The sequence below is a fragment of the Anguilla anguilla genome, chromosome 11 (assembly GCF_013347855.1).
Source record: "Anguilla anguilla isolate fAngAng1 chromosome 11, fAngAng1.pri, whole genome shotgun sequence".
Taxonomy (NCBI): Eukaryota; Metazoa; Chordata; class Actinopteri; order Anguilliformes; family Anguillidae; genus Anguilla; species Anguilla anguilla.
The window spans coordinates 42,643,143-42,656,424 of NC_049211.1; the positions used below are offsets into that span (position 1 = coordinate 42,643,143).

The 13,282-nt window shown below is 55.4% G+C and overlaps 1 protein-coding gene across 3 annotated transcripts in view; it reads right to left on the bottom strand.

The window, feature by feature from the left end:
- The window catches only part of LOC118207537 (monocarboxylate transporter 1-like), a 43,815-nt gene that overhangs the window by 3,151 nt on the left and 27,382 nt on the right, over nt 1-13,282 (bottom strand). For all 3 annotated transcript variants that reach the window (XM_035381211.1, XM_035381208.1, XM_035381209.1), the window contains 2 exons: nt 4,313-4,456; nt 673-1,473 (listed from right to left, as the gene is read on the bottom strand). In XM_035381211.1, coding sequence (XP_035237102.1) covers nt 673-1,473; nt 4,313-4,456 — 945 coding nt within the window. The remainder of the gene's footprint in view (nt 1-672; nt 1,474-4,312; nt 4,457-13,282) is intronic.

Consider the following 13,282-nt stretch of genomic DNA (forward strand, 5'->3'; position numbering starts at 1 on the left):
CTTTGCAGAGGGAACCCAGAGATTTAAATGAGGTTACCCCGCCCACTGTGGCGATGGCGAAGGGGGGAGGTGCTTTATGGCAACGGAAGGCGGGTCACGCAGATTACTGTGCGGCGTGTGCGCTCCTGAGTTCATCATCCTGCTCCGCGCGCATCAGCGAAATAGCGCAAGAACAGCAGAACTACGAGTGTGCGACTAGGGCGGCGTTTTTCTCTTGCTACCGTTAAAATGGAGTACATCGACACCGGTGTTTTTCAACGATGGTGTGAAAATCTGGATACAACTCAACCCTCAAACGCAACACAAACACACACTTGTGCACGCGCACACACACACACGTACACATATACCCACACACACATACACATGTACACGCACATGTGCACATGCAAGCACACAGGCACATACACGCACACACACGTACACACACCCACACACACACGCACACACACACACACACACATGTACACGCACATTCATACACACATGCGCACACACACACACACACACACACGTACACGCACATTCATACACACACACACACACACACGTACACGCACATTCATACACACACAGGCATCTCCCGCTCTCTCAGTGGCTATCTCAGGGTTCTGTGTGGTGGGGACGGGGAGGGGGAGGGAGGGATGACGGGGGGGGGGGGGGGTGTCTCACCCAGCATGGGGGGGCCCAGCAGCACCGGGCCGCACTCCACGATGGTGACCAGGCCCACGGCGCTGGAGAACCTCTGCGCGCCCACCAGGTCCATGAGCGTCTCGAACAGCACCGAGCTGAGCCAGCCGAAGGCGAAGCCGAAGAAGATGGCGTAGACCACGAAGCCCGTGTAGTCCACCGACAGCGGCGCCAGCACGTGGCACACGCCGTTGTAGAGCACCGACGCGGCGAAGAAGTACTGGATCCGGGGGCGCACCAGCCGCGTGTTGGCAACCAGGCCCATGGACGGCCGCGCCACCATGTCCACGAACGCCAGCACCGACAGCAGGAAGGCCGCCTTCTCCTTGGAGATGTCCTTGCTCTTGGCGTAGTTGCTGAGGAAGACCAGCGGGGTGAAGAGGCCGAAGAACATGATGACGTTGCCCAGCAGGTAGAGCAGGAAGCCGCGGTGCGTGAAGAGGGTGAGGTCGATGATGGCGTTGATCCGCTGCATGACCGTGCGGTGGGGCTCGGGCGCCGCCCGCCCCTTGGCCGCCTCCACGGGGGCGGGCGGCTGGGGCTTGGGCCCGATGGGGCGCATCAGGGACCCCGCCACGCAGCAGTTGAGCAGCAGGCCCCCCAGGATGAGGAAGCTGCCCCGCCAGCCGAACTGGTCGAAGAACCAGCTGTTGAGCGGCGCCAGCGTGGACAGGAAGACGGGGCTGCCCGCCATGGCGATGCCGTTGGCGATGGGGCGCCTCTTGTAGAAGTACTTCCCGATCATGGTCAGGGCGGGGTTCAGGTTGAAGGCCAGGCCCAGACCTGAAGACGACCCAGACGGGGGGAGGGGGGGGGGAATGAACGAATAAATAAATAAATGGATAAATGAATGGATTAATAGAAAAACAGACAGACAGATAAAAACCACACTGTATAAATATTCATGGCCTCAAACACTACTGGAAACTGGAACTGGAAACTTTCCAACAGCCATGAACCCACAGGAAGGCTCCAGACGAGGTCTGAGCTCCTAATAACCCTGTCTGGAGCACCTGCTCACGTGGAGGAAATCTGCCATCCAACTGCCAAGTGCTGAGCGGACTGCCAGGGACAGAGACCGTAAGAGAAACCGACACTGCCATTAATGACCCAACACACCACCACTAGCCCTAACCCTAACACACCACTACTAACCATAACCCACCACACCAAACCCTAACCCCAACACACCACACCAAACCCTAACACATCACTACGAACCCTAACCCCAACACACCACTCCTAACCCTAACCCCAACCCACCACTCCTAACCCTAACCCACCACATCACTCCTAACCCTAACAAACCACTCCTAACCCTAACCCACCACACCACTCCTAACCCTAACCCACCACACCAAACCCTAACCCCAACACACCACACCAAACCCTAACACACCACTACTAACCCTAACCCCAACACACCACTACTAACCCTAACCCCAACACACCACTACTAACCCTAACCCCAACACACCACTACTAACCCTAACCCCAACACACCACTACTAACCCTAACCCCAACACAGCACACCAAACCCTAACACACCACTACGAACCCTAACCCCAACACACCACTCTTAACCCTAACCCACCACACCACTCCTAACCATAACACACCACACCAAACCCTAACCCCAACACACCACACCAAACCCTAACACACCACTACTAACCCTAACCCCAACACACCACTACTAACCCTAACCCCAACACAGCACACCAAACCCTAACACACCACTACGAACCCTAACCCCAACACACCTCTCCTAACCCTAACACACCACTACTAACCCTAACCCCAAAACACCACACCTAACCCTAACCCTAACACACCACTACTAACTCTGACCCCAACACACCACACCTAACCCTAACACACCACTACTAACCCTGACCCCAAACACACCACACCTAACCCTAACCCCAACACACCACTGCTCTACCCTAACCCTAACCCCAACACACCACTCCTCTACCCTAACCCTAACACCAACACACCACTCCTCTACCCTAACCCTAACACCAACACACCACTCCTAACCCTAACCTAAAATCAGCTGAAACAATATCGGTCCTTCAGAGAAATGTAAGCTGGACACCAGACGACAGACGCGGGACAGAAAGACACTGGATTATTAAACCTAACACCAGCTTCCCAGGAGAACTGAATAAACGCACATAAACATCAACAAAAGAGGGACCAAATTCTTCCAACTAGAAGGCTCCAGGACACTGATTGGCCAGTGCAAACCGTTCTTTCCCAAGGGGCCACTCACAAGGGGTAACTTGGGAAATAGAGTTTTTTTCTTAACCTAACTGAAACTACACTGTGGCTAATGGTCCGGGGTTCCTGTGAGTTAGCTGGGTCTCCCCCCCATAACAAGCGCATACCTTCGATCACTCCCACACAGAAGTACAGCCCCTCCACCGTCTCCCCCCCATAACAAGCGCATACCTCCGATCACTCCCACACAGAAGTACAGCCCCTCCACCGTCTCCCCCCCATAACAAGCACATACCTCCGATCACTCCCACACAGAAGTACAGCCCCTCCACCCTCTCCCCCCCCCCATAACAAGCACATACCTCCGATCACTCCCACACAGAAGTACAGCCCCTCCACCCTCTCCCCCCCCCCATAACAAGCACATACCTCCGATCACTCCCACACAGAAGTACAGCCCCTCCACCCTCTCCCCCCCCATAACAAGCACATACCTCCGATCACTCCCACACAGAAGTACAGCCCCTCCACCCTCTCCCCCCATAACAAGCACATACCTCCGATCACTCCCACACAGAAGTACAGCCCCTCCACCCTCTCCCCCCCCATAACAAGCACATACCTCCGATCACTCCCACACAGAAGTACAGCCCCTCCACCGTCTCCCCCCCATAACAAGCACATACCTCCGATCACTCCCACACAGAAGTACAGCCCCTCCACCCTCTCCCCCCCATAACAAGCGCGTACCTCCGATCACTCCCACACAGAAGTACAGCCCCTCTCCCCCCCCCCCATAACAAGCACATACCTCCGATCACTCCCACACAGAAGTACAGCCCCTCTCCCCCCCCCCCCCATAACAAGCACATACCTCCGATCACTCCCACACAGAAGTACAGCCCCTCCACCCTCTCCCCCCCATAACAAGCACATACCTCCGATCACTCCCACACAGAAGTACAGCCCCTCCACCCTCTCCCCCCCCCATAACAAGCGCGTACCTCCGATCACTCCCACACAGAAGTACAGCCCCTCCACCCTCTCCCCCCCATAACAAGCGCATACCTCCGATCACTCCCACACAGAAGTACAGCCCCTCCACCGTCTCCCCCCCCCCATAACAAGCGCATACCTCCGATCACTCCCACACAGAAGTACAGCCCCTCCACCCTCTCCCCCCCCCATAACAAGCACATACCTCCGATCACTCCCACACAGAAGTACAGCCCCTCCACCCTCTCCCCCCCCCATAACAAGCACATACCTCCGATCACTCCCACACAGAAGTACAGCCCCTCCACCCTCTCCCCCCCATAACAAGCGCATACCTCCGATCACTCCCACACAGAAGTACAGCCCCTCCACCGTCTCCCCCCCATAACAAGCACATACCTCCGATCACTCCCACACAGAAGTACAGCCCCTCCACCGTGTTGCAGAAGGAGGCCGCCACCAGTCCGCAGCCCGACAGGCACCCCCCGATCATCATGATTGGCCGGCTGCCGTACTTATTCACCAGGATGCTGCTGATTGGTCCTGAGGAGAGAAGCGGAGCAGAGAGAGAGAGAGAGAGAGAGAGAAATCCGGGGTGAGTCGCTGCGTGTGTAACACCATCAAACGGAATCCCTTAAAACAGCCTCCGCTTCTTCGCCGTTGTCTTCTTTAAGAAAGAATGCTCTTTCACACACACCAAGGATTCAGATGGCTTTACCAGGCAAGCCCGCGTCACAAACACTTCATAATGCAAAGTGGTATTTGAGTGTATTCATTCATTTTTATGTTACAATATACACTTTCATTCACTGTTTCCACATATTAATAACACCTTAATGATAATATACAATCCTACTCGGTTAAATTTGCCCTGAATAATCACGTTGCAGTGAAGTTTCTTGCATCTGTGCCAGTGCAAAGTGAAGTTGCGCAATAACTGCCAAACCGTTTCCCGTCAGGCCCTGCATCGCAGTTTGCACTCTCTGCCAGCAGGTGGAGCTCTCGGCACGGACGAGGACAGAGCGGTGCGGCCGAGGCGGGATCCGCTGGGCGACTCTGTGAGAAGCCGCCGTGAAACGGTGCGCTCTCGTGGTCCCCCCTGGTCCCCCCCTGGTCCCCCCCCCCGGACCCCCTGGTCCCCCCCCGGCCCCCCCCCGGACCCCCTGGGTGCCCCCCGGTCCCAGGTTTAGCGGTAACCCAACCTGAGACGCGAGCGGCGCGTCTGTCGCCGAGGCGACGTGGGGGCGGGCTCTCTCCAGACGCCCCGCTTCGCTCATTAAAATCTTTCGCATAATTTGGTTTTGGAGGACGCTCCCTTTCTTTCTCCTCCCCAGAGCGACACCGAGGACGTTAATGAGCGGCTTTTATTCTTTTATTCTTCTGCCTCTGCCACCCCCCCTCCACCCCCCCACACCCTGCCCCGTCTGCCATGGGACTCAGAGAGAGAGTCTGTCTCCAACACCCAGTGGAAGGGAGGAGAGGGGGGGGGAGCAGGGAAGAGAGGAGAGATGAGAGAGGAGAGGACCAGGGAGGACAGGAGAGAGGACAGGAGAAGAGAAGAGGAGAGAGGAGAGGACCAGGGAGGACAGGAGAGAGGACAGGAGAAGAGAAGAGGAGAGAGGAGAGGACCAGGGAGGACAGGAGAGAGGATAGGGGAAGAGAAGAGGAGAGAGGAGAGGACCAGGGAGGAGAGGAGAGAGGATAGGGGAAGAGAAGAGGAGAGAGGAGAGGACCAGGGAGGAGAGGAGAGAGGACAGGAGAAGAGAAGAGGAGAGGATGAATGGGGGTAGCGTTGGCAGGGGGCAGGGGGGAGATATTCGGAAGGTTGCGCTGTTCCCAGAGCAGCGGGGGGGCGGAGCTAAGCCCTCCCGCGTCGGGTCTCAGGTCTCCGCTCCAGCGCCACGGGCGGCTCCTAGGTTACCAGGGTTACGGCACGGCGGCCAATCCCAGGGTCCCGTTCCTGCGCGCCCCCTGCGCCGTCCGCGGTGGGCGCTTCTGAAAGGCCTCGGGTGCGTGACGGACTTCGTTATGTAACCCCACAGTGCTGCGTCCGCCCCACAGCGTGAAATCCCCCATACGGGGGGGAGGCCGGTAACGCCTCTCTTCTGTAACCCCACAGCGTGAAATCCCCCTTACGGGGGGGGGGGGGGCTGTAAGGCCTCTCTTCTGTAACCCCACCTGCTGCCTTCCCAGGGGGAGGCGGGGTGTGAAATATGGTTGGGGGGGGGGGGGGGTGGGCAAGGGCTGTGATCCTACTGCTCACCTTCACCAACAGACCATCAGCTGGGTCAAAGCGCAACGAGCAGCCGTCCCTCACAACAGAGTGTGTGTGTGTGTGAGAGAGTGTGTGTGTGTGTGTTTGTGTGTGTGTGTGTGTGTGAGTGTGTGTGAGACAGTGTGCGTGTGTGTGTGTATCTGTATGCATGTGTGTGTGAGTGTGTGTGAGAGAGTGTGTGTGTGTGTGTTTGTGTGAGAGTGTGTGTGTGCGTGTCTGTATGCATGTGTGTGTGCGTGTGAGAGAGAGAGAGTGTGTGTGTGTGTTTGTGTGAGAGTGTGTGTGTGTATCTGTACACATGTGTGTGTGCGTTTGAGAGAGAGAGTGTGTGTGTGTGTTTGAGAGAGAGTGTGTGTGTGCGTATCTGTACGCATGTGTGTGTGCGTTTGAGAGAGAGTGTGTGTGTGTGTTTGTGTGAGTGTGTGCGTGTCTGTATGCATGTGTGTGTATGCATGTGTGTGCTTGTATGTGCGTGAGCCGCTTTAAGTGTACAGAACAGTCTCTCACACCCCCTGTCCTGCTCTTACAACTGAGGGATTCCAGTCAGTCCTGTTCCTGCCTTTTCCTCCTCCTGTTTCAGTGACTCCAATCTCGCCCCCGATTGGTCAGAGCCTGGGCGTGTGACCGTGTGAGCCAAAGACATCTGAGAAGCCCGTCTGAATCCACCCCGCTGGGAATTAACGGCTATGTCTGCGAGGCCTTCTGCGAAGCGCGCGACGCGAACGAACACGTTCTCTGGGCAGAGCGAGGAGGTGAGGGTGCTCAAGGGGTTTATCCCGGCTTTACGATACCCTACACTTACTGTACACCCTGCACACGCACCGCAGTCATTAGGACCTGGAGTCAGGAGTGAGAGGCTAGAGGCACTGCAGAGAGACAGTACCGTTACCCAATTCACCCCACTAAATGGGCCCTTGTATCTGTTCTCTGGAAAACTAGCAAAGGCCATATCTCTCTCTATATATTTGTATAAAGCCAAAAGCTTTAAGCAGCATGGTAGAAAACGTGCAATGCACGTGGCTGAATAAAGTCAGCAATGCTGGGTCTAAGCAGCTAGCAACCTGCACACAGCTATACATGACATTTAAGAACACACACAGAAAAGCCCATACATCCCTAGGTGGTGTCTAACATTTCATATGTAAATACTGGCTTGTTTGTCAAGTCGCCAGCTAGGTGGCTCTCTCATATGTAGGATTTAAGAGCAAACACGATGCCATTTATGTGTTCTAGTGCTAGTGAATCAGCCAGAGATTTAAATCACGTCAAACAGATGATTTATTTTCCGGACACATTTCTCAGCCACGGCCTCAGCTGGATGGCGATCCTTCGCCTGAAGACGCTGTACGTGCCAGGCACGTGCTTTTCCTTTTGCGATAACGATGTTGTAGGTACAGCCATGTAAAGATCAGCTAGCTGTGTAGTGGTCATTACTTTTATTTACATTTCTAACTGCTGGTTTGTCTGGATATCCGTACAGCTAATGATTACAAACAGGCTTTCTGTGCCTTCTTGGCAACACTTTTATCCTCCTGAGACGAACGCTGGTGTTCTCCACTTCTGTGAGTCGCTCTGGATGAGAGCATCTGCTCAGGGATTGTAAGATAATGTAATTAAGCCAGACCTTCCTCCATTTGAGAGGTGAGGGGAAGCTCACAATGAACGGCCTGTTTGGTCTCTCTGTGTTCTGTCTGAGGGCTTAAAGAGAGCTGGCGCGCACACCTGGAGGCAGGCCAGCACAAAGCTAATGAGGACCCACACAGGCTAACCCGCGGCTAACAAGCTTCATTTGGATACAATGGTGAGGAGCCATACAGGCTAACCCACGGCTAACAAGCTTCATTTGGATACAATGGGGAGGAGCCGTACAGGCTAACCCATGGCTAGCAAGCTTCATTTGAATACAATGGGGAGGAGCCGTACAGGCTAACCCATGGCTAGCAAGCTTCATTTGCATACAATGGTGAGGAGCCATACAGGCTAACCCACGGCTAACAAGCTTCAATTGGATACAATGGTGAGGAGCCATACAGGCTAACCCATGGCTAGAAAGCTTCATTTGGATACAATGGGGAAGAGCCGTACAGGCTAACCAATGTCTAACGAGCTTCATTTGCATACAATGGTGAGGAGCCATACAGGCTAACCCATGGATATAAAGCTTAATTTGGATACAATGGTGAGGAGCCATTCAGGCTAACCCATGGCTAACAAGCTTCATTTGGATACTTCATTCTGTACCTCTCTGGACTCCAGTTTTGCTTAATCAGGAGATGTGAAGGGCACAATAATCAAGGTCCACCAAAACACAGATGCAGTAGAGGTACAGCTGGAGAGGAGAGGCTTTTAAACAGCCTCGCTGCTACTGACAGGAAGTAGTGGAATAAAAATAGACATGCAGGTGTTCCAAAGGGCTCTGGTAGTCTTGTAAAGAAATGGGGTGTGTTTTCTGGCATTTCTGGCTCTCTTATAAGGCTAAGATCAATATCAGTTGTTACTTAATGGCACCGAGTGTTTGGGCTGCATGATATATCGAATCAGTTTTTTTTTTTAAAAGCGTAGTAACAATAACCGCTGCCTTGGGACATATAGGAGATCTTTTACTTTTTTTCTTTTCTTTAATCATACCTGAGGCGGCAGGAAACAACCAAACATCACAGGCCAGGTGAAATGCTTCCGGGATTTAAAAAAAACAAAAACAAAAAAACGTTCAATATCTATCGAATCGTTATGAGACAGCCAATCAGCAGCAAGGCCTTGCAGCTTCCATGTAACTGAAAAAAAACAAATCACATAGAAGCTGCACGACCTTGCTGCTGATTGGCTGTCTTCTCAGCAAGCGACACACATATCAGTGATGTTTTACCGGAACACCGGAAGCCTTTCACGTGGCCGGCCACGTTTCCGTGGTTATTGTTTGAGAGGACACGGCCGGACCCTGGTCCAGTCAGGACGCCCCGTTCGGCGTAGCCTCCCGGCTCGTTCGCTCGCTCCCCCGCTCGGTCACCATATATAGCTCCGTGCTCCCAGCCGGAATTCCAGGACGACAGGGAAGCCGGCCCAGTTTCCACCTCGGCCCATCGCGTCAGCTGGCCGCGGTGGAAACTGATGTGCGGCTCCTTTTACGGGAGCCGGAATGCAGGGCACTTCTCAGGCTGTGCTTTCCCGGTGAAGGTTACGAGCAAATGACACGGTGACGAGTCCCGAGGTCAATAAGGCTCTATAAACCCAAACGATCCGCTGTGATAATATAACATTACGCCGTGGCCATCCAGGGAACGTGTGAAACGTTCCTCTCAAAGCATAAGGACATGTCCGTCCCGATCAGAATCTGGCTTTGCCAGTTTTGAACAGACTCGTCTTCGGTTTCTCCTACTTTTCATTTCCTGACTAGACCTTTTGTCCTCCGACAAAATCACCACTGGCATCCACAGCAGAGCAAACAATGCTAATGCTAGTTCGGCAAATACCGTAGCAGGCCCAGGAGCTGTTTGGTCAGAAAGGGCAAGGCTTTTCGCTTCCAAATACGCAAGCGCCCCGCAAAGTTTCAGCTGCCCCGGGGGTTTGGGGGAGGCTCAGGTGAACCCGGGGTCTGTGCCAACACGCACGATCGGGCCCAACTGCCGGATGCAAATCAGCCCTGACAGGCTTTGCCTAAAAGCCGTCTGCACCTCACTCGTCCTCACTTGTCCCCACTAGGAGGCGCGGTCGCCGGTGATGCAGGCACAGATACAGGGAAACGCATAAAAAAAAGCAAACGGCACAAAGACGCGGATTCTCCCCGCCCGCTCGCTCTCAGGTGGGGGGTGGGGGGGGGTGTTTAGGGGGTGGGAGCAGAGACAACCTTTTCGGAGGGAAACGGGGTCGCGTTCTAAAACCAGAGCCGTGACTCCACGGTGTGACGGGGGGGGGGGGGCACGTGGGTCCAGCCGCAAATCTCTTCCAGATTAGCTCGAGCGCGGCTGTGCTCTTTTGCACCAGGGCTGTCTGATGTTATCCGAATAGGGCCGGTGTGGGTGCAGGTTTCTGTTCTAGCCCAGCGCTAAGACACCCCATTCCACTTATCAAGGTCTTGACTCGAAGACCGTGATTAGTTACATAGTTAAATCGGGTTGTTGTGATGCTGGGCTAAAACAAAAACCCGCACCCGCACCCGCACCCGCACCCGCACCCGCTCTTCTCAGATAACGCCAGACAGCCCTGTTCTAAACGGTTTGCGGGTTCTGCACCTGAACACAGACACGGGACACCCGTGGAGCAGATGGCCACTTTTCATGCAAATGAGCGCAAGCTACCGTAAGCCCGAAAGCATTTTCAGGCTCAGCTGAATCAGCACCGCTCAAAAGCAGCTATCCACAATCATCTTTCCTGCGACAAAGCAACACAGACCGAGGAACTGAAATCAAACGACGGCTCCAAACAGACTTTTCATTCACGGCGACACACTTCGGCGTTCGCGTTCAGGTGGGTTTGCGGGGGTCTCTAGGGGGGGGCCTCGTCCCGTTCGGGCGCAGTTCCAGCGGGAGGACGGACCCCGGGGGTCCGCCGCCGCCGCCGGCTGCGTCTGGGAGCGGCGCTGGAAGGCACTTCATCAGCGCTGCCCGCGGAGGGAAGGATGAGCATTCGCTGGGGTACCCTCGTCTGATCGTGCGCTGGAAACCCCCTTGAGCGCCCCGCCTAGACAAACGGGGCGCTCGAGGGGCACCCGTGCGGCGGGACCTCGAGCGTCCGCCTCCGATTCGACGCCAGCGCGTTTAAGCGGCAGGCCACCGCGTGAGAAACGGAGACGGTCTGACGCGACGCATTTCAGAGCGTGGCGCGCGTTCGCCCGCGCCCGTCTGTCCCGAACCGACGCGGGGTGGCGCAGCAGAGAGGACGCATGCAAACTGCGCCCGTCTGTCCCAAACCGACACGGGGTGGAGCAGCAGAGAGGACGCGTTCGCCCGCGCCCGTCTGTCCCGAACCGACGCGGGGTGGAGCAGCAGAGAGGACGCAGGCAAACTGCGCTTTCTGTCCCGAACTGGCACGGGGTGGAGCAGCAGAGAGGACGCATGCAAACTGCGCTTTCTGTCCCGAACCGACACGGGGTGGAGCAGCAGAGAGGACGCATGCAAACTGCGCCTTCTGTCCCGAACCGACACGGGGTGGAGCAGCAGAGAGGACGCATGCAAACTGCGCCTTCTGTCCCGAACCGACACGGGGTGGAGCAGCAGAGAGGACGCATGCAAACTGCGCCTTCTGTCCCAAACCGGCACTGGGTGGAGCAGGAGCAGCAGAGAGGACGCAGGCAAACTGCGCCCCCTGTCCCAAACCAGCATAGGGTGGAGCAGCAGAGAGGACGCAGGCAAACTGCGTCTCTGTTTCCGGTCGGTGTGCTTTCACTGCCTGGGGCGGTAAACCAGCGACGGGCCTTTAGCTCCCAGACCAGGGAAACGACCGGCCAGAAATGAAACGTGTTTTCTCAGGGCGGTACGCTGAACACGGAGTCTGCAAACACAGCTCAGGATGGACCGGTCGCTGCCTTTCATCCACCGTGCTCATCAAAGAAAAGCCAAGAGGAAGAGGAAGAGAAAGAGGCTCGGCAGGCCTGAGAGCTGGTGTACGCCCGATCGTAAACAAACAGGAAAACGGCGGCTCGTCATGTGACCTCTCCGCTGCCAGCGCTGCAACTGGGTGATACGATTACAGACCGACTGAAAAAAAAAAAAACGCACTGTGACAAACTTTTATTATCCGCCCTGACGTCAGGTTGCGAAACCTCATTTCTGCAGCGCAGAGCTTCCGTTGCGATTTCAGCGCGGTTGCCTCACCAGTTCACGGCAAACGGCTCGAAAAAAGGTCGCCGCCCCTGACCGTGCGTGCCGAGACGTGAGCCGGCAGCCAATGACAGGATGCCGCTGTCATGCCGCGAAAACGGACCAATGACGCGTCGCTATTCTGGGACCTGCCTCCCCGCCATCTCCCCCCCCCCTCCCCCTCCCCTCCCACTCCCACGCCTTCTCTGGCTTTATTTTCCTTTTTTTTCTTTCTTTTTTTTCCGTCTTGTGATCTCTCGCATGATCTGCCTGGCTTCGCATTTTACGGGTCCAAAACATCACAGCCGAGTTTATAATTTTATATTCACTGTCTCTGTTCTGAACAGATATAATAAGGCCCATCTTGCTGTGTTCATTTAGTAACATTTAGGGATTTAGCAGACACTCTCATGCACAGAAACTTACACAGTTCTGAATTTGTACATTTAGCCTGGATATTTACTGAAGCAAATCAGGTTAAGCAGCTTGCTCAAAAATACAACGGTAATGCCCCACTTAGGAACCCAACAGGCGATATCCGAGCCGCAACCCCACTGCCCTGACCAATCTACGGCACTGCCAGCCTTAGCTACTTATCTTTCAGTAAAAAGCGATAATTCATAGCAACCACATATCAGAATTAGCTCCAGTGCATCCTCTCCAGCAGCTCCACACCCTGTTTTCACTTCTAGTCCCTTGGCACAAAAATGCAAAGGAACGGTGATAAAAATACAATCACCAAATGCAAGCATGAAATGAGAGCGTATCGCAGTGCATCTTCTGATGGGTGAGAAGTGCGCAGCTTTGTACCAACCGAAGTTCGCGAGGACCGCGGACGCGAGCACCTGCGAAACGCGTTCGAGGCCTTCGCTGACAGCGCCGCGACCGCACTTCACATCGGGGCTGTCTGCGGCGGGACGTCCGACCCCCTACGAGGAGCGCCGGCGACCCCGCGTTTCGCAAGAGCGGCCCCTCGCCCTCCGGAGACGGCGAGCGGATCGGCCTTCGCCCCGCGGCGCGCGTCAGCCGCAAACGAGAAGAGCGAAACGACATTCCCGACCCCGACACGGCCTCCTGCAGAAAGCAGGGGTCAAAGGTCAAAGGTCCGGCGCATTCCTGCTCGTTTTACGACTCCGTGCGAGCGGCAGAAGGGGGGCAAGCAGAGGTGCGAGGGGCGAGTGCGGCACACCTCCTGCCGCTGGGACGGCCACCAAAGCCCGTTCGACCCGCGCGAACCGGGCGCGCCCGGGAGGACCGCTCTGATTGGCTGTGTGAAGACAGAGCCGGGCCTACGCGGTC